This window comes from Macrobrachium rosenbergii, chromosome 21 (assembly GCF_040412425.1).
Source record: "Macrobrachium rosenbergii isolate ZJJX-2024 chromosome 21, ASM4041242v1, whole genome shotgun sequence".
Lineage (NCBI taxonomy): Eukaryota > Metazoa > Arthropoda > Malacostraca > Decapoda > Palaemonidae > Macrobrachium > Macrobrachium rosenbergii.
The window spans coordinates 16,174,094-16,194,889 of record NC_089761.1 but is presented as its reverse complement, the minus strand read 5'-3'; the positions used below and the strand labels follow the sequence as shown (position 1 = coordinate 16,194,889).

Genomic DNA, 20,796 nt, shown 5'->3' with positions numbered 1-20,796 from the left:
TTTGTTAATATGAACTTTTCCATTTGCGCACCGTGAACACCTATGACAGCCAAATGTCACAATGATAACGACAGTATTGGACATGTTTGTTTAAAAAGATTGATCATCTGTAAACACTCGCCTACATCACAGTGAAAGATTAATAAAATTACTGAATTAGAAAATACGTCAAAAGAGACAGTTGTGCGAACATACCAACAGAACTATCATAAACAGACATACGGACTTACAGACAGGCAAACAGATGACCATTACTTTTCTTAGTGTTAAACGCCTTTCAAAAGATCTTACGAAGAAGGCAGGACAAACAGAATAGAATAGAATATAGAATTTAGGCCAAAAGGCCAGGCACTGGGTCTTACGAGGTCATTCAGCGCTGGAAGAGAAATTGGCAGTAAAAATATGTGAAAGGTGTAACAGAAGGAAAACCTCACAGTTGTACTATAAAACAATTGTTAGGAAAGGGATGAGGACGGTAAGATGGAAGAAAGAGAATATGAATCGAGGTATAGTAAAAGGAAAAGGACAAACGAGAACTCATTTTGTTGATGCCCATTCCTGGGTATCGTGCAGATAAGGGCAGGGCGTGTCCCCCTGACGTTCAATGAATATAGAAAGAGTAACCAACCAGCAGAGCCCTCCCATTTTGTTGAAGCCCATTCCCGGGTATACGGCACTGTCTGTAGGTTAGGGCATCTCATGCCCTTGGCGTTGAAGGGAAATAGAAAGGGTAGAGAATAACTCAAAGCCTCTCCTGCCATCCCCCCCTCCCCCACCCCCCACTTTTTTTTAAGTGGCATCTTTCACTTTATTCGGGATTATATCACACTCGCGTCTATAACCTTATATATAACCTTAACCTTTAATATTGTGATGTATTTTAATGTAAACCAGTCAGTCGATCTTCCTACTGGTCTGTCTTCTCTTGCTGAGGAAAGAGAGAAAACAAAATAACTTTGACTAAAGGAAACCAAAGGTGATAAATGACTCAAAAGACGAAAGAGTAAGCCCTTGAGCTCATACAAACTTATGGTTTATCGTTGCACTGTCATGAAGTAAATAGTTCCTCTCAAGCTTCACGAAGCACAAAAATGTGTCATTTCGACTCTGTGACGAGCGCTAATGATATACGAGTATCTGCACAGGATGATACAAGTCTACCGTGCATTAGATCTGATGATAAAAAACAAAAAAAAAAAAAAATAAACTGTCAGTACATAAAGCACACCCACACATTTTTACGACAGATCATGAGATATTCATTAAAAACGCCATTAAATGATCCTCTAAGGGTAATCACTCGATGATTGTTTTTTCCGAGGTTCATTCCAATCCGCAGTCGAGATATTTTGTTAACGCGCAGAGGCATTCACAGACAAAAGCGAAAGCATTCATTTCCTGCTCCCAGCCTCGTTTGCGAATGTAATTCGTGCTATGATTATAGCTTTGTTTCAAAAGTGAAATTACTTGGACTTTCAAATCAGTCAATGCTAGGAATCTGGACTATAGACTATGGGTTAGGGAGGTGTAAAGATTTTGGAAGTAGTTTCTAACAAATAGTCAATTCACAACAGCTTTTCAGGCCTTGAAGTATATGTTGGTGCATTTTGATTTATTCAGCTAATACGAAATGAAATGATTTTAATGGCGCACTGACCTCACGTAACCTGACAGCTTTCAACAATCATCCAGTAAACGCAACTCTCCTTTGGGCCTCTAACAGGTCACTCGGTATCTTCCTCTGCACAATTTTTGAGTCGTCGCATGAAAATCACAATTCTGACGCTGTTCACTTACGGATACTCCCGGAACGATAAAACCACCGCGAGATCTCTTTTAAAATTTGAACCTTACCTGCCACTTGTGCTGGGTTCTCCTGCGGCAAAGCCACCACCCCGTAAACCAGACACAACCACACCACCAACATCATGAAGCGACCGATACTAAACGGAGCCAGCCAAGTGCCGACTCAGACGCTTATATAGGTTGCCCGGAGGCCCTGTCGAGTACGCATGCGTCGTGCGCGGACGAGGCAACAGCCGTTGCCAAGATCTGTTTGGTTGCTTCCTTCAGAGAGGATCCCAAGACTGGGTATGTATCGTCCCTTTAAATGACAGTCCAGAATAAGAGTACAGTTACAGACACACACACATTTCCAGCTGTTTCCTCTAGTCCAGGGTGGCTGAGGAGACTGAACAACATGACGGTCACTGCTCAGTCATAAATGAACTCCATAATCAGAAAACTTCTACAACGGTAGGGAAGGATTATAAGCAGCGCCTTGAACCCCCTGACACCTGCTGTGCCATTAACCTTTATCTTGCGCTGCCTTATTCATTCCATTTTTTCAGCACATTTTCCTCAACCCTCTTAATACTTCTAAATCATATAACTTTTCCGTCAACCCATAGTCTCCCAATCTTTCCATCAGACCAGACCATCTCAGTTCCTTATCCACCCTTTCGCCTACGCTGAACTTTGTACCACATCTCCGTAATTCTCACCCTTCCAGTTCTTACGCCACATACACTCCGCAAACTACTATTCTTAGTAGCTTCAACATTTTATTTTATTCTCATTCAACATATGCACTTCAATTGAGAATTTATAATTGGATATACATTATCACAATCAATTTACAGTATTCATGCACATTTAATACACATGCTAATATATATATAATAATCATATATATATATATATATATATATATATATATATATATATATATATATATATATATATATATATATATATATATATATATATATATATATATATATATATATATATATATATATATATCTTCTTCGTTTTAACGTGCTTTTTCCCATTTTTATATGGGGTAAGCATATACACACACACACACACACACACACACACACACACATATATATATATATATATATATATATATATATATATATATATATATATATATATATAAACACAAATGAGTATGTACTTAGCTATATTGATATATAGGTAAGTGACCGTGTAACTGCCAATCACGAGAAATAAACGTGATCCATCGTTGTCCTCCGGAAGCACACGAAACCGGCGTGGGAAAATAGTACACGATTCACGTCGAGGGGGTACCGACTCCGTCAACGGTATCGTATTTGTTCTAATGGAAGCTCGATACAACATTGTTTCCCTTACAGATATTGAATTCAGTTCGAGGTTAAAAAGTCCGTGTTGTTACACCAGATTATGCGCGTGACTCAACATCGCCATGTATGCCTAAAATCTATAAATCAACCAGTCAATCAATACGCAAAAATCGTCATTCAGTTTGCTCTTATGCAAGTGCTCAAATATTTCATTAGATTGTGACATAAAAAATGTTGAAAATTACACCTTAAGAGCCTTTCTCTTTTTATCATATTTTGTATACGGAATTGCTAAAGTAGCTGACAAGGCAGTAATTATGAGGCTTGTTTTAAAGACTTCCGTTGCTAAGTTTTTTAACTGACATCTGATTTACCTACTGACACAAATATGTTTTTACCCCCACATGTTTGCGTTGCGATTATAATTTATTTTTCCTTGTAGATACTACGTAGCTTCTATTACTAATGCAGCTTATTTTATGGTAATACCATAGCATTTCCCTCTAATACTGAGAGAGATATCTTGTCTACTTAAAATTGCATCTGCCATCTTATGCTTTTAAAGATTACATTAATAACTGAAATAGTAGTTTGGCATAATTTCTCTAAAGACAACTTTTGAAGAAATTTTTCCATTTACATTCCCCACTCTCTCTCTCTCTCTCTCTCTCTCTCTCTCTCTCTCTCTCTCTCTCTCTCTCTCTCTCTCTCTCTCTCCTTAACTTTTCTCACAGCCAAGGAACAGTTTTCTGATTGCACTAGAAAATTTTTCCTATCAGCAGGAAAGACTTCGCTATTCTTGTTATCAGCAAAAAGGCAATTTTCTTAATACTGCGTCTGTAAAGTTTTATATACTGGTATCACAGAAAATTCTCTTGATTGCAGGAAATCTAGCAAAAAGTAAACTTAAATAATTTCAGTGATATTACGAGATTAGATCAAAACATTTTAATATCGAAAGAGAGAAGGATGTTTCTTTGTTTGTTTTCGCAAACCAAATGGGTCATTGGTTCACACACGTGTGCAAATTGCCGTTTAACCCCAAAAACTCAGCCGCCTCCGACAATAGGGGTTGAGTGACTGGCTGATTCTTTTGGCATTGCAGAGGCCACCCACATAAAATTCATGACTCTGCTTAAGGAAATTGAGATTGTGATTTTAACGGTGTGACTGAACGTGCAAGTATCTTGTCCTTTGTGAAGTACATACAAAAAGCAATGGCTGTTTTATTCACAGGGCAACGGGTACATGACGTTTATATTAAGGCACGAAATGTGGTCGATTATCTTAGTTTCTTTTCAATGATATTCCTTTTTTTTTTAACTGAACGAGGAATTTTAACGTGATTATATATATATGTGTGTATATATATATATATATATATATATATATATATATATATATATATATATATATATATATATATATGTGTGTGTGTGTGTGTGTGTGTGTGTGTGTGTGGGTGGGTGTGTGTGTATATATATATATATATATATATATATATATATATATATATATATATATATATATATATATATATATATATGTACACATATATATACTTATATATGGATATGTATATGTATATATGTCTGTGTGTGTATGTGTTTGTGTATCACTGATGCCCATGTTTATATGTGAATACACTTATATCTGTGTATGTTCATAAATTAAGTGACGTATCCCAACAAAAAAATGTAAAGTTCACTTAAAAAATTAACTCTCGTTTAAAGTAAGAACAATACTTTTTTAGACATGAAGATCATTCGAGTTTAGAAACAAAGCAGGTTACAGTAAGAGCTATTAGAAAAACTGTCAAAAGACCAGACACTATAGGCTCCATAGAGATAAGGCTGCAGTTATCTCTTCAAGACGTAGTTGAGAGAGAGATTTTTCAAGTGACTTCTTGAAGAACTTGGTATATTCTAGACCAGTTAGTTCTGTTTGTGGATTATATTACAGCATACAATTGCTGCATAGCTAAAGATGTCCTTCTTTATTAAACAATACAATATTTCCTTATCTAAATATTTAATTGTTCTATAAAAGAACATTTTTTTTTTATTGTGAAACTTGTTAGAAGTTACTATAGCGAAGTTATAAATAGTAGGTCATGGGGTGTGGATGTTCTAGATTCGAAGCTAAGTACCCACAAAAAGCATGTCATTTATTCGTCAGTTGCAATGTGCCACATTAAGAGTGTTGCTTTTTGCTTATAGCCTCGGTCAGAAATATTTTTTTCTCCCCTATTGCCAATTTAAATATATGAAGACCCAAGTCCATTCTGACTTGGCCGGAGTGTGGTAACAATGTCAATGCCACAATTTGGTAACAGTGTCAGTGCCACAACTTGGTAACAGTGTCAGTGTCACAATGTGGTAACAATGTTACTGGCACAGTGTGGTAACAATGTCAGTGCCGCAGTAGGTAACAATGTCAGTGCCACAATGTGGTAACATTGTCAGTGCCACAATGTGGTAACAATGTCAGTGCCACAGTGTGGTAACAATGTCAGCGCCACAACAGGGTAACAAAGTCAGTGCCACAATGTGGTAACAATGTCAGTGCCGCAATATGGTAACAATGTCAATGCCACAATGTGGTAACAATGTTAATGGCACAGTGTGGTAACAATGTCAGTGCCGCAATATGGTAACAATGTCAATGCACAATGTGGTAACGATGTTAATGGCGCAGTGTGCTAACAATGTCAGTGCCGCAATATGGTAACAATGTCAGTGCCACAGTGTGGTAACAACGTCAGTTTTTAGAACAGTTTTCTACCCTTATATTCGATCGCCCTTTGGGATGTGACAGGAGAACACGACAGGCCGCAGTAGCTGAAGTTTGCAACAGATTGTTAATTTTCCTACCTTGCTTTGAGTTTTCTCACACCTTTCTTGGTGATTGTGGGAATAGCTTGTCGTTTGATGCTCTTGGGTTCATTTTACTTCCTTGGGAATAAACTAGCAGCAGGCCAAATGTGTTTTTATTTTGTTTTACTGTGACTGAAATATCCCAAGTCAGTTATCTTTGATCCCTCAACAGATTAGATGGTTGTTTTCTTTTAGAATAGTAAAAGGCCGTATTTTTTCCCCATCTAAAATATGAAAAAAGGACATGATTATCCTCCTGTATTTTACTCCAGTGATTCTGCATCGTATCACTATGAGGTGTTCATGCAGAAGTGCATTGTGAAAACTTATCACAATAATTCAAGTCTCACTATATACACTTTTTCATAATACAGTTTTCCATATATACACACTGGTTATAATATAGATCTTATGAGATTTCTTTTTATATTAAATAAATTCGTTTGTGATGGATTCCTGGAACTTGTTTTCTCACTCCAGACGGCCACTGAATGTAACTGCAGACTCATAAATAGATTTGTAGTAATGATGATAATTTTAATTCTGTTCGCTTCCGTTCCTCTGGTGTTTATAACGTTTTTACATAAGTATTCAATGAACAGAAGATAATACTCGTAATTATAATAATTAATGCCAAAATTAGTCGTAGCTGAGGTAATTTCGGTGAGGACGTCGCATCCGATTGGTTAGTCTCAGAAGAAGCAAAAGATTTAAGTCTCGGAAATCTAAGAGGAAACCAGTACTTGGATTTATCTTTCATCAGCAAATTATTCTTCCCTCATCTTCAGTCTCCCTCTCTCTCTCTTGTCCGCTGGTATAGTGGTTAGTATCGTGGCATGCCACTCAGATGTCGCGGGTTCGCGTCTCCCCCAGGGTGATGAAAAATCACTGGCTCTGTATCATGATCAGTTTCTGCTGCAGTGGGGTCTGCAGTGGGAGGTTGAAACCAACATTCTTTGGAAGCTTGAATTTCGAGTCAATGGCCCCTCTGTGCTTGTTCCATGTGAACAGGTTTCATCTTCTGAAATAATAATTATAATCTCTCTTCAACACGACACGATTAAGCTTTGGCTGGCATAGCGACGGTTCAGTCCTGGAGGTCATGTTATCGGTGCGTTTCCTGCCATTCATTTTCATCAGCATGCGGCAGTGACCTTTTCTTGGCGGCAATTTTTCTTGTAATGTTGAGGAACAGGGCTAATTTCGTATTAATTGGGAGGACTCGCATCCGGCGTAATAAACGGGGGGGAGATTTTAGGGAGCGGCGAGACTGCTTCTCTGGCTGAACCTCCCTCCGGGGATGAAGAATGTTTCCGTTTCCGCATTTGCTCTTGCATTTTTCGGTGAATTAAAAGTTCAGCATCTGTGTTATGGGAGTGTTCTCCATGCCATTTCTTTCATTGCTTATTTTTCCTGATTTTCATTTACTATTTATTTATTTATTTGTTTTTCGTTTTTATCGTTGTCATCCTTATTACCACTGTTTTCTGTTTCCTAATTCTTTTCCTTATTCCTTTTATCTTTTAGCCCCTTTTTTCCTCGAAACCCGATTTTCACATTAGCATTTTTCGAAAGGCACAAAAAGGCAAAAAGTCTGAGCCTCGCCTCTGTGAATTTTTTTTTCTAAATAAGAACAGAAGTCCTGTGAATTTCAGTTTGCTGGAGCTACAGTATTATTTGTATAAGTCACTGCTTATCAATACAAATAATATGGAATATGTCGAAAGTGAACATGAAATGAACACCGAACGTCTGCGTAAGGTTTGTGACATGACCTGCAACCCGCATTAATAAGTTATTGTATTTTGAATAAATGGTAGTCTCTGTGACAGTTGCTTTAAAATGGACCATGATGAAGATAGATCCCCCAGAATTTAGAATTCTTATGAGCTCCTATTTTCAAAGACATCTTTGTGTAATGAAACATTTTTAATATCAATCGTCGGCATGAAAGCAATGAGGTTATACCCAAACTGAAGCCCTTAGGATGGTTTCCATTATGTAATGGCTATAATATTTTCTTTCTTATGCGAACCGCTGATAGGACTACAAAGAAACCACTTATATAAGTAAGTATACTTTAGTTTAACCAGACCACTGAGCTGATTAACAGTTCTCCTAGGGCTGGCCCGAAGGATTAGATTTATTTTACGTGGGTAAGGACCAATTGGTTACCTAGCAACGGGACCTACAGCTTATTGTGGACTCCGAACCACATTATAACAAGAAATGAATTTCTATCACCAGAAATAAATTCCTCTAATTCTTCATTAGCCGGCCGGAGAATCGAACGCGGTTCCAGCGGAATGCTAGCTGAGAACGATACCCACCCGTCCAATGAGGACCTACCACTTATATAAAACCTGGATCTTGTTTATATTTATTTTATGTCTTGAACAATTCTTATGGCATATGAATGTTTCGCAATGACTGAGTGCGAACATATGGCAGATGTAGGGTATCTCCGGATGAGCAATCAAATGTTTTCTCAGCAGTTAGGTATGTTACTCATTGTCTTGAAAACAGACAGTGGAACAATTGTGATGTGAAATTAAACGCTTTATGCTTCTAATGTGTGACGCCCGTAACTTGGGTATTTTTGTCAGTCATAAAGCTTGTTGCACATTAATAAATTTCAATTAAATACCTGCCTAAACTGACCTTTTGATGTTTTTGAAACTAATTATATTTATGTAAATATATTTTTAAGTAAAGGAGATTATAGTAATTACTTTATCTGTGATCAAGCTTGATTCATTTACGATATTTTCAAAATTATTAAATGTTTCAGCAACTGCTTTACATCAGATGACTTCCAGATCTTTAGAGAGTTATCCAGAGATAATTTGATTAGCTTAACAAAAACTGCATCATAATTAGACATCACCGTTACTACCGGCAATCAAGTTAACTGGTAAGAAATAAAGCTGTTATGTTTATCCCTAACAGACGATAAACTCTTAAGCATTCCTAGTGTGACTGCGACGTTTTTTACTTTGCCTCCTTTATTGACTTCAAATTACATTTAATTATCCTTGGATGCATTAGAAATCTGTGGTTGTCAGCTACCCGCGATATTCATCTGTAATTTGTTAGTATATCGATTGTCGAACAAACATTGATATTACCGTAGGTTGCCATTCTATAGTAAATCATCTTTTGTGTATATTTAAAAGCAAGGTCTCAGATGTTCGTCAGTATTGAGCCTGACTTGTGATGATATAGTTTTCTCTGTTATATTTTTTTCTTTGGCTTTTTACAGGAGTTTTTGTAGGAACATAGTGTGTGGGGAGAACAAATTTAATTTGGTTGAATAATAATGATTACCTTGGTCGAGGTCCCCTCCACCCCAACCAACCAACCCCCCCTCCTTCACCCTCAGCCCGATCTCAGATTTTCTTTCTCACTCCAGTTATATGTAGAGGTATGTGGCAGGTGAAGACATCCTCGGATTTGTTAACTAAGAGATGAGGAAATTTGCCCACTAGATATGTGAGTAGCACCCAAGTTATTCCTTCCATTCGTTAGGCTAACTTGAGATTTTGCTTCGAGACATCGAAGTAATATACTGTGATAAAGGTTTTTTTTCTTTTAGTTCTATAAACATAAAGCTTGTTATCCTGAAAATGGAAATTTTGATTTTCATGCTCTCATCATTTCATCTGTTAGTCTGAGTTAGTTATTGTTGGTATTGGTTACCCATAAAGTGTACATCTGATAAAATGTATAAAAAGCACAGTAGCTGGTTTGCCTTGGTCTCCCAAGGAGCTCTTTCTTCTCTGCAACATGTCTTTGCGCATATTTACACATTTATTTTTAGCAATTTTACAAATCCCGCACGCATGTTTTTCTTATTCCTATATAACCTTTATACTTTGGCTCCATACCGTCTCTTGTTTTCTGTGAAGCGGCAGTACAGTATTCACCCTGTGACATCTGTATATGGATCATTCACTACTCAGAGTTTCGCATTCTCTCACTCGTCTCTTCTGTTGGACTCCACCTCTCATCTGCTTTTCCCAATCCAGTTTCGTCTCCTAAGCCCAACCATCAAGTCTTTACTGATCCTGTTTTTGTTTCCTACCGCTACATCTTCTTCATTTTTGTTTAAAAGTTGAATTACACAACCTTTGTCAAATAAAAACAGTTCTCTTATAATACTCGTCGACCCTGAATCTTCTGCTTAAGTTGTGTGACTCAAAAGTTGCTTTCATACACTTCCGATTTTCCTTACCTTTTGTTACTACTTTCATATTTTCATGACCAAATTGTTCGATATCTGACATCTTGTCATATATCTATGCAATTTTTACAGTCACTCTTATACCTCATAGGGGGAGCGTGCCAAGTAGTACACTGCAGAAAAGGTGCTTGCAGTGTACCTTTGGCACCTACGTGCACCCACTTTTTAGCCTTGTACTTCACTCCCATTCCCACTTCTGTTCTTCAGTCTTACTGTCCACCCTCTCTATCTATTATTTCTTAGTGCAACTGTACGGTTTTCTCTCAGTTCCACCTTTAGATCCCTATACTTCACCTCCTTTATTTTCTGGCTGTCTTTATCGTGCTGTCCAAGTGCTCCAACTTTTTCGTTCCACTGTCCCCAGTTCCGAATGCCCGAAAGTGCCCCAGTGCTTGGTTGAATTGAATTGAATTGAATTGAATATAGTATTTAGGCCAAAGGCCAAGCACTGGGACCTATGTGGTTATTCAGCGCTGCATCGGAAATTGACAGTAAAAGGTTTCAAAGGTGTAATATGAATTAATTGTTAGGAGAGGGTGGAAAGTAAGATAAAAGAAAGACAATATGAAAGGAGGTACATTAAAAGGAACGAAAAGGGTTGCAGGCAGGGCCGTAGGCACGCTGCAAAGAACTTTAAGTAATTGCTACAGTGCACCGCATGAGTTGCTACAGTGCACCGCATGAGGTGCATTGACGTCGCTACCCCCCTACCGGGTCCAGTGCTTGGTGGGACAGGCTAAATGTCATAAAATCAGTATCAATCAAGGATTCACTCCAAGAGCCTCAGTGTCGGGGATTTCAGAGTGCGCTGCTTCAAGTAGATTTACTCTTCCAGAACTGGTACTGGTGGTTGGGAAGTCGCTAATTTTGTAATCTCTACGTTTTAGAGACGATCATCTAACACCCCAAGCAGGTTTCAGTCTGACATAACCAAGAAGCTGATACACTTTCTTATAATTGCCAATGATTAGTCAGCTTTGTTAGTTACTAAATTTCCTTTGTATAGAACCGTCGATTCTAAGATCATTTATCGTTATGCATCAGGTAATGCTGACTAAAAATATATCACAAGAAAATTTTTATAAAAAAAATTGATCCGAATCATCAAACTTTTAGTCTGCTTGGGCATACTGGGTATAAATTTGTACTTACGTCTGCTATTATGCTCATACGTCTGCTATTATGCTCATCAGCTCCACCCATGCTATGACATCAAGTACTTTCATTCAGTTGAATGACAAGAAACTGGAGTATCATAGTTTAGCTTTGTCAGCATGTTTCACAACATAACTGGGGTAATGAAAAGGAAAATAATCCAGTAACTTTTACCACTGGTCAAAGTCTACATAGAGTTACACCGAATATATGTGAAGTTAGGGGAGAGAACTCCCTAGGCTGGGTAGGGCATAGCATCCCTTGCTACGTTAGGTCAAGTTAGGATATATTGACCGGGGTTGTCTAGGGTTGAAGAACCTCCTACCCAACAGGCACTGATATACTAGACTAATTTAGGAAACATTAGGCTGTAGTCATTTACCATTTTATTGTATTGTTTTTTCAATAACAGTTTAGGCGTGAGGAAAATTTCTCTTACCCTGTGTTTTGGGTTTTTTGCAATGGCTGTTTGCGGAATTCTTTCATTTCTTATTGTCCTTACTAAAATATCACAGGTCCCTTACAGTAGGTTCCCATTTATTGTTAGAAGCGCACTGAAAGGGAATGGAACAAAAATAGACTTACCCCAACAGTGATGGTCAAAATCGTAAACATTTCGAGATAGATAATCAGAAAATATATATGACTAAAACCAGGAATGATTAATTAATATATTGAATGATTTCCTACGAAACAGCCGCCCAGTATTTGAGTAGCATCTATGATAATTTTTTTTCAAGAATGTTAGTAAAAACTCAAAAGACTCTAACAACACCTTACCTATGACAATTTCATGAATATACTTGTGACATAGCTCTTGATCAGCTGTGCTTTCCCTGATGTAAGTTTTATGGGTGTAAGGGATAAAGATGAATATTTCTATTTTTCACACGAAACTCCCGAAAAACTAACATGCATATCTGTCAGGGCTTAAACCATGGCTTCCACAAGTAACGTGTCATTTCACTCATAACTCTGATCACTCTACTCAAATTCTAGGTCTAACCAAATAGTCTTTATGGTTCTGGAATTTGACTGTACCATATACTGTAACAGTTTTTTGACTAATGGAGAAATTCTTGTATCTTAATACTGATTCAATGAACAATTCATATTTATCTGTGCTTACATCCATTTCGTTTACTGCTTTTCTTTTTTAATACTGTAATTTTTCTAGACGTCAATTTTCATTATATGGTTGATAAGTAGTACAATTTCTTCCAGAAATTCATTGTGTTTTTTTCTGCTGGTATACTGTATTTGTATATCCCTACCATGCTCCAATAATTTGTATTTTGTCATTTGCTGTGCTAAGGTGTACATATTGTGATCTTGGATTAAAATAGCTTTTTCACTCATACAATATACTTGATTTGTGATGGCATGCATGCCTGAGTGGCAGGGCATTGAACTGGTACTTGGAATGTCTGGGGTTTGACCCAACAGCAAATGTGTATCAGCATTTATTGTGTGTCAAAGGCGAAGGAGAAAGGAAGTGGCCTAGTATTCATGTCTCTCTGAAGAGACATGTCCTCAGTGCCATTCATTGGTATGTGGCCACCTTTGACTCACTTGATGTATATTGGAAGCATGATTTTATAAAGGATCCAAGGATTGTGAAGAATGTTGTAGTGCAGCCAGTGGCTCTAGAAATACTTTTTTTGAAAGTTCAGTACCGTTTATTAGTGAATATGCACATGAATATTTGTTACAGAAATCCTAACAAGGCTATACTTGTTGGTAACTCATGCAATCAAAGTTAATCTCAACAACTCTAGGTAAGGTACAACTTAAAGGTAGGTTAGGGCTGTGCAGTGAGGTCAATCCCTCTCAGCCAGCAGGAACTTAGTGGCTTTGGTTAGGTTAGAATTCATCACTCGAAGTACCACTGGCACACATTTCATCAGAGAAGACCCAAACCCAGGTAGGACAGAACATCCTATGGTAGGTTAGGTTAGGTTAAATTAAGGAAGGTTACATAATGCTGTATCCCTGTAATTGCTGTTGACACATTTCCCTGCATGCTATCTTATGGGAGTTTTCTTCTTGTAATTTTCAACTATTACAGTCATGAACAATTCTTTTTTGCAACTGTCTTGTGTTTAAAGCACATTAATCTCTGTTGTTGTCGATATTTACTCATTTTAGTTTCTTCTCATGCAATATCCCTGGTTTCCCTCTCATGCTTATGTTCCAGCTGAGGATATAGATTAAGGGATAGGTGTTGTGAACAGAAAAATTGGTTTGTCACTCAAAATTAATAGAATGAAATATTAATTAAAAGGTGGTCGAATGGTGGTCATTTTTAGCAATTTTTCCACAAAGGAATGTAGTGAACTAGAGAATAACATGTATGTATGAAGGCTTGCACCATTTTCCAAGTCCAGTGTTATTGTTTTGAAGGTGTTCATTCAGTAACCTCTTGGACATTATCCAAAACTGGGTGTCATGTTGTGCACTTTAGGATTTTAATGCATGTGCTATTCCAGAACTGTATGGCAGCTTTTGTTTTTCTGTTCTGTAAAAATTACCTACCATTCTCAGCCACTGAAACATCAGAAATTATTATGCTAAAATACCAGGATGTTTTCTGACATCTCACGGTTTTTCTGGAGGTTTGTGCTTTTAGAATAATCCCTTATATCTCTCCTCCACAAAAAAAACCTTGGCTGAAAGAGTTAGTTAGGAAGAATGAGAAGAGGGTAGGAAATGTGTGCCTTCTAGCTGTGTACTTCCCAGCCTCAAGGAAAAGAAAATGATCTGTGCAGTGCAAGTATAGAAGCAAGAGTTGCCTTTCATACCAGTTAGGAACCCATGCACAATGTTCAGTTGTGATGAATTTCAGTATTTTTACTTTTATGATTTATGGCACTCTAGGTTAGGTTAGGTTAGGAAGGGGAGTTTTGCTCCCAACTGTGTTAGGAAGGACCTGTCATTCCTAGGCTAGATAGGGCTACATCCCTGCATCATAAGAATACATCCTTGCATTGAGCTCATTAACTTTTATACCATTAGGTCAGTACAGATGGGAGGTCTTCATCTCTCGGCTATGTGAGAACTCGGTGCCTTAGGTTAGGTTAGGGCAGATTATGTTAAGATGCGTGGCTGTAGCTGAGTGTATCTGTTCAAATACATGGACTATGTATGTATTTTTTTTTCAACTGACTATATCGTAATTGATGCATTTCCAAAATTACTAACTAGTGAGTTGTCATTTTTTGGTGTTCCTCCACCTAAGACCAGTGCCTTTCCGGCATATACTTATCTAATATTTGTTGGATTCGGGGGGCAAAGGCATAAAAACAAGAGTTTTTATGCATTTTTACTGGAACTAATATATTTCTGATAACACTGCGGAACATATATTATTTAATTACTTTCCCTTTTCTCTGTGTTATGAATAAGACAGAAAGTTTTAAAATGTAATTAGCAGTAAATATTACAAGACGTAAACAAAGATAGGGAGTTAGCCAGGAAAAAGTAACTCTGGACGATTATATGCTTGAGAAGTGTGATTGTTTATATTTTTCCATCCCGGAACGACAAAAAAATTATTACTTACGGTCTTCAGTGCCTTGCCAACAGTGTCGTTCTTAGTCAGTCCAGCCAGTAACCACTAGAAATTTCAGTAATGCTGAAGCTCCCGTTGCGGTGAGGCTGGCTATAAATCTTGACTGTAGCAAAGGAAGCCCCAACTACTGTTGCGAGATTTAGAAGTAATCCAGATTTACTGCCTTAAGGATAATAAGTACTAACTTCAATGAAAAGAAGAGGAAATAATCTTTCATAATAATATGGCAACTAATTTTTATGCAAAAGCCTGTTTGTGCCAGTTATCTATATTCGCCCATGCCACTGCATGTAATTACACTTTATGAGGTACAGTATATTTCATCCTTTATTTATTGCATTGTATATTTGATTTATTTTCAAATGTAACTAGTAAAGCCCTGAAAGGATGGGCGTGACTCCATTTCGCTGGGGTTTATCCTTTATTAATTTTGTTGTTATATCAGATAAGCAATGTAACTTCTGTAGATCTGTAAATAGTTTGGTAGACTATTATAAATTCGGAGAAAGTGTTCCGGAAATAGTCCTGTTATGTCTCGGTCATGCTGCAATATTTTTAATCTTTCTTATTTAGAAATTCCCTCACGAAAGCTTTATTCTTTAGATAGTAGTCCTGTTTTATTACTATTAATGTCTGATATGTCTTATTAAAGTGTTTATCAAGCAGTACTTCCAGGTTTCTCGGTGTATGTATTTCTACTTCTGTATTGCTTATAGTAACTGGTACTTACTATTACTGCTTATCCTCGATGGCCAAGTTGGTTAGAGCAGCAATCTCGGGCTTCTTAGAGGTGTGTGGCGCAGGTTCAAATCTGCAGCCGACTGGTCAGAGAGGCGGACACTTTGCTTATCCGTGTAGAGAGAGAGAGAAATTGTTTGTTTGCTTAGTTTTAATCAGTTTAAAAGTACAACACAGTTTAACCCTGTTTAATTTAATGGGATGAATGGGCTTGCTTTTATGAACATAGTATCTCCAATCTTGGGGTGATAGTGGAGATTGCAACTCGAAGATCATCTTCCACACACAATCGAGACCAGTATTTATTCCTGATATACTCGTACGTTAATGCAGAGAAGGTAGTTTCACAGAGATAGGTCGATCCAAAAGATATTAAGATATTCAGTGCTGCTTTTGATAAGCCAGGATATTCCTCTGATACTGATATCCAGAACTCATTCGGTGTTGTTGACTCAAACTTCAGGCGTAAGGTTCTATCAGAAGATAATTCCAGCAGTACTTCCTCGAGGTCAGATGATGAGTGATTCCCAGGAGCAGTGAATAGCATTAGTATCCAGTCATAGTGTTCTAGCGTCGACTCTTCTAAAAAGTATTTTTTGAAGTGAGCAAGACTTCGAAGATGATTGACTATTATTACTTTCAGATTATCCGGACAAAACTCATTTTCCTCTCCAAACTCTTCAAGTTCGGGAAACATTTCAGTGTTACCACCTTTAGCTCGTGAAATCCATTGCTCAAACTTCTTTAAGAATGCATTTATGATAATGTTTCAATGATGCATGTATCATAATCAGTGATGCATGTATCATAATCTTTCAAAAACCTCTACATGGAAGGATGAACATTTTTTTTCCCAGGTCGACATAGATTTTGGCAAAATCAAATACAAAACGTACTCTAGTAATCAAATTTATTTTTAGTTAAGTTTAAGTTAAGTTTGTAGTTTGGTTAGATTTATATGTGAGACTGAACAGTTTATGGAAGTTTTTTTTATTATACTTAGGTGATATATCTGTTATTTTTATGTTTACTCAAATGACTTGTAAAAAAACACTTGAGTGAAATTGGTAAAGGAGATAATATACGTACAATCACCTTGCCTTCTAGCGACCCCAAAAAATCTTTCCGCGAGCAACCCCTAGTCTGGGAACCCTTGGCTTAAGGTACTGCCCAATTGTTCTTTTATCAGTGGTGATACAGTCCCCTCTTTGTACATGGAGCCTAGCCACACTGAAGTGTATTGTATTAAGAGTGGGCATCAACTTTCTTGTTTGATTGTCCATGTTTCTTAGGTTTTCATTATCCACTCTACAATCCTCCACTAGATCTTAATAATGGCACAGCTGAAAATTCATGAACAAAATGGCACTGCATTTACATGGTACCAACGGGACATTTCCAGTGAAAAGAAAGCGTAAGAGAATTTTACTGCTTTTTATAGAGCACATATTTTCTTAAAAATTGGAAGCACTATACCTAATAATTATCACTTAAGATCTCTCTCTCTCTCTCTCTCTCTCTCTCTCTCTCTCTCTCTCTCTCTCTCTCTCTCTCTCTCTCTCTCTCTCTCTCTCTCCTACCACTGCAGAGTTTATTTACTCTGGATCGTATGCATTACACAAGATATAAACTCATATACCGTACCTGACGACTGAATCCAAACTTGCATAATGATGTTAATACAACTATTCCTTTACGTAATCTTTTGTATAATTTATGAAGGCTATCATGGTTTTGCGTACTACGTAATTATCCCCTGTGAGAAATTCGCGAGCCAGGGCTATATCGAAACAGATAGAAACCTATCCTTTACTGGACTGTTGTCATTGTCTACGTGCCTTGGTAAGGCAGTATATCTAGGATAAGTTATTTCTAAATATATATAACTGGCAATTCCTTTTTATATTCTCTTCTGCGGTTATATTTTTGAAGCTGTTACCGAAGTGACATTTACAACAGGGTAGACAACAGCACGTTTAGTGTGGCTAGAAAGCTAGTACATTACCTGAGGTACGGTTGGTTTTGATGAAAATTCGCTATAATTTAGAAGCGTTTATTATTAACTAAAATAAAGAACATGCACGCGTGTCTTCGTGATTCATATTTAATTTGAGAAAAGGAGTTTTATTTTATTGTTTTAAAAAGGAAAGTATAATAGAAAATATCAGCTTGTGTCTAATTATTGTTATTTATTTCACATTCAAATGCACTTTGTCCGAAAATGTTCAAGTTGCCTTTCGTGTCGAGTTATATTTTAGAAGCGTCACACTTCTCGAGTAATATTTTCGTTAAAGGGTTTACATCCATTGACATTTTGAATTTAATGTGACTTCTATAATAATTCCTTCCATAACCTTGCGTTTAACATATATTATATATTGTTTTTCCGTACTAATCGAAGCCGAACGAACAAGTATGCAGAATATAGATAAAACAAAAGACGATGGTGTTGTTGAGAAAAAATCTACAGAATTTGCTTCTGTTTCTTATAAAAATGTTGTAGTAAAGCATGACATTGCAAGAGTGACAAATAATTGTAAATAAAGTAAGTGGACTAAAACAAAATAACCGGAAAAAATGACTATGTAAGAATACGACCAGTTAACACATTGTTAACAAGCGCGAATTGAGAAACAATTTGGTAAATTGCTGGTTCTGGTGTACGAATGTGTGCAAAGTGTTAGTAAAATGTACTTTTTCACGAGAATAACGTTAAAAAAAATTAATTAAAAAAGCAGTATATGGTCACCTGGCAAATTTGTGAAGGGAACATTAAAGGACACATTCGTGTGCAGTAAACAAGAAGAGAAATGCGATAAGTAGTTAAGTCATCACCTGGCTTTCTTCCAAATATTGCTTAGATTTCTAACGAATTTAAATGTATATTTAAAAAGAGCGAGTCGTCGAGATTCCGTGCTTAGGCTGCAGCAGCTCTCTCTCTCTCTCTCTCTCTCTCTCTCTCTCTCTCTCTCTCTCTCTCTCTCTCTCTCTCTCTCTCTCTGTGGCTTGATGTGTTACTTGGACATGTAACCAGCCTTATTTCTCGAACTGTATGGTTGACCGCTTACAACAAGTACGGAAAAGGATGTGTACGCGTACGTATGTGTAAAAAGGTGGAAAATAATACGTATCATGGTTTTGACTATTAATCTTCTATGCAGTTTATCCTATTCTGCAGGAGCTACGATACTGGCGAGAAAACACTGAAAGGCAATTATAAAATATATGTAAGAAGTACCTTATTTTGAAAACGTACAAGGGCCCGCCAGAGAGGGAATTATCCCTGTGGAAGGCTGTACATACAACCAAACCTGATGAAAGTGAAGACTATATGAGAGAGAGAGAGAGAGAGAGGATGGGGGCCGGGGGAGGGGGGAAGAGAGAGAGAGAGAGGTGGGGAAGCACGATAGTGTTCATCGTCCAATTTTTAGCAATAAGAAATTATCCATATAAATGATTCAGTTATGCTTTTTTAGAAGCTGGGGTGCGGCAAGGAAACACTGGCCCCTTGTGTCTCACTTCCACTCACCGGGAGGGTCGTAATTGGTTATATTTTATTTAGTGCTGTTGTTAAATCATGTTCTTTGCAAATATATTCTATATAATTTCCGGTGTAGCATGTTAAAAAAAATGCTTTACATTTGGAATAGGCTCATGTTATGTGAATAAATTATAGTTATCATTTGGTGTACATATTCGATATACGCTTATTCATTTGGAAGGGAAATGAATTACAGCTACAATGGACCAATAACTGTCTACATTAGACAAACAATTCATCCAAATTGCTTTTTTATCCTTTCGCTCACCTTGCTCATTCTTGATGGACCATTTGGTAACAGTTAGGGGTATGCTTGCTTCTCAAAACCTATTTCCATCACTGCTTGAGGCCTCGAAAGTTCTTCTTTGGAGGGATGGATAGAGCTCTCGGCTAGCACGCTGTTAGCCCAGCGTTCGACTCCCCGACCGGCCAATGAAGATTTAGAGGAATTTATTTCTGGTGATAGAAATTCATTTCTTGTCATAATGTGGTTCGGATTCCACAATAAGCTGTAGGTCCCGTTGCTGGGTAACCAATTGGTTCTTAGCCACGTAAAATAAATCTAATCCTTCGGGCCAGCCCTAGGAGAGCTGGTAATCAGCTCAGTGGTCTGGTTAAACTAAGATATACTTAACTTTTGAAGCCTCATATATAGGTGTATATATATATGTGTGTGTGTGTGTGTGTGTGTGTGTATTTAGCACCACCAAGCCCATGACACGTAAAGGGCTTTTGTGAAACTCCTTCACTTATTTCTCTCCTGTGTTTCACTTCCACGAATCTCCACATTTCTCCTGTCTCCTAGCTCTCATCAAATATAGGTCTTGGTCCTTTAACTCCACTTGTGCAATGACATGTCAAATCATTCTCCATCTCTCTTCACTTTGCCCTGTCATCTGAACCTAATATTTTTCAGATCGACAGAATATTTTACATAGTTTCATTGACATGATATTATTCATGTCTTACTGCCAAACAGACGTGAATCATGGCATGTCAGTGAAACTATGTAAAATACAGATTGTACTGGAACAGTGAATAATATTGTTTCTGGTGCCACCTTCTCCAAGGATAAAAATAAAGCGTTTGGTTAATATATGTTAAGCATATATCTTTCCATATATCCTACCTATTTAATAAAGGGTTAGAAAGACGTCAAGTTCGAGCGTTATTGTGTTGTCTTTCATGTCATGTCTCATGTCTTTTGCTTATTAGTGTATTTTTATTCGCCCAGTATTCTTCGACGTGTCACTAATGACTCGATTTCCAAAGACGAAAATCCTTCAGAGTTTTCCATTATTCCAGTGAAAGAAATAATGTAGATGATTGTAACAAAAGGGTTTCCCTTTGATCAGGATGTATTAATTTAATTCATCACCTTATCTTGCTCTTTTTACGTTTTATTCCAGTTAAATTCTTATTTATATGTTATGTGACATTGTGCTTTATTTATTTTTATTTATTTAATTAATGTTGGGATGCGATGGTTCCTTTCTAAAAACTTTTAGAAAGTTTTTACCCCAAGTGCCGCACCTATAGAAAACTTCACCTTGCAACCT

The 20,796-nt window shown here is 37.2% G+C and overlaps 1 protein-coding gene across 1 annotated transcript in view; it reads right to left on the bottom strand.

The window, feature by feature from the left end:
- Positions 1-2,005, bottom strand: part of LOC136849709 (angiotensin-converting enzyme-like) — a 65,145-nt gene extending 63,140 nt beyond the window's left edge. Inside the window, exon 1 of the mRNA XM_067123071.1 lies at positions 1,855-2,005. Coding sequence (XP_066979172.1) covers positions 1,855-1,930 — 76 coding nt within the window. The 5' untranslated portion in view covers positions 1,931-2,005. The remainder of the gene's footprint in view (positions 1-1,854) is intronic.
- Between the last annotated feature and the right edge of the window lie 18,791 nt (positions 2,006-20,796).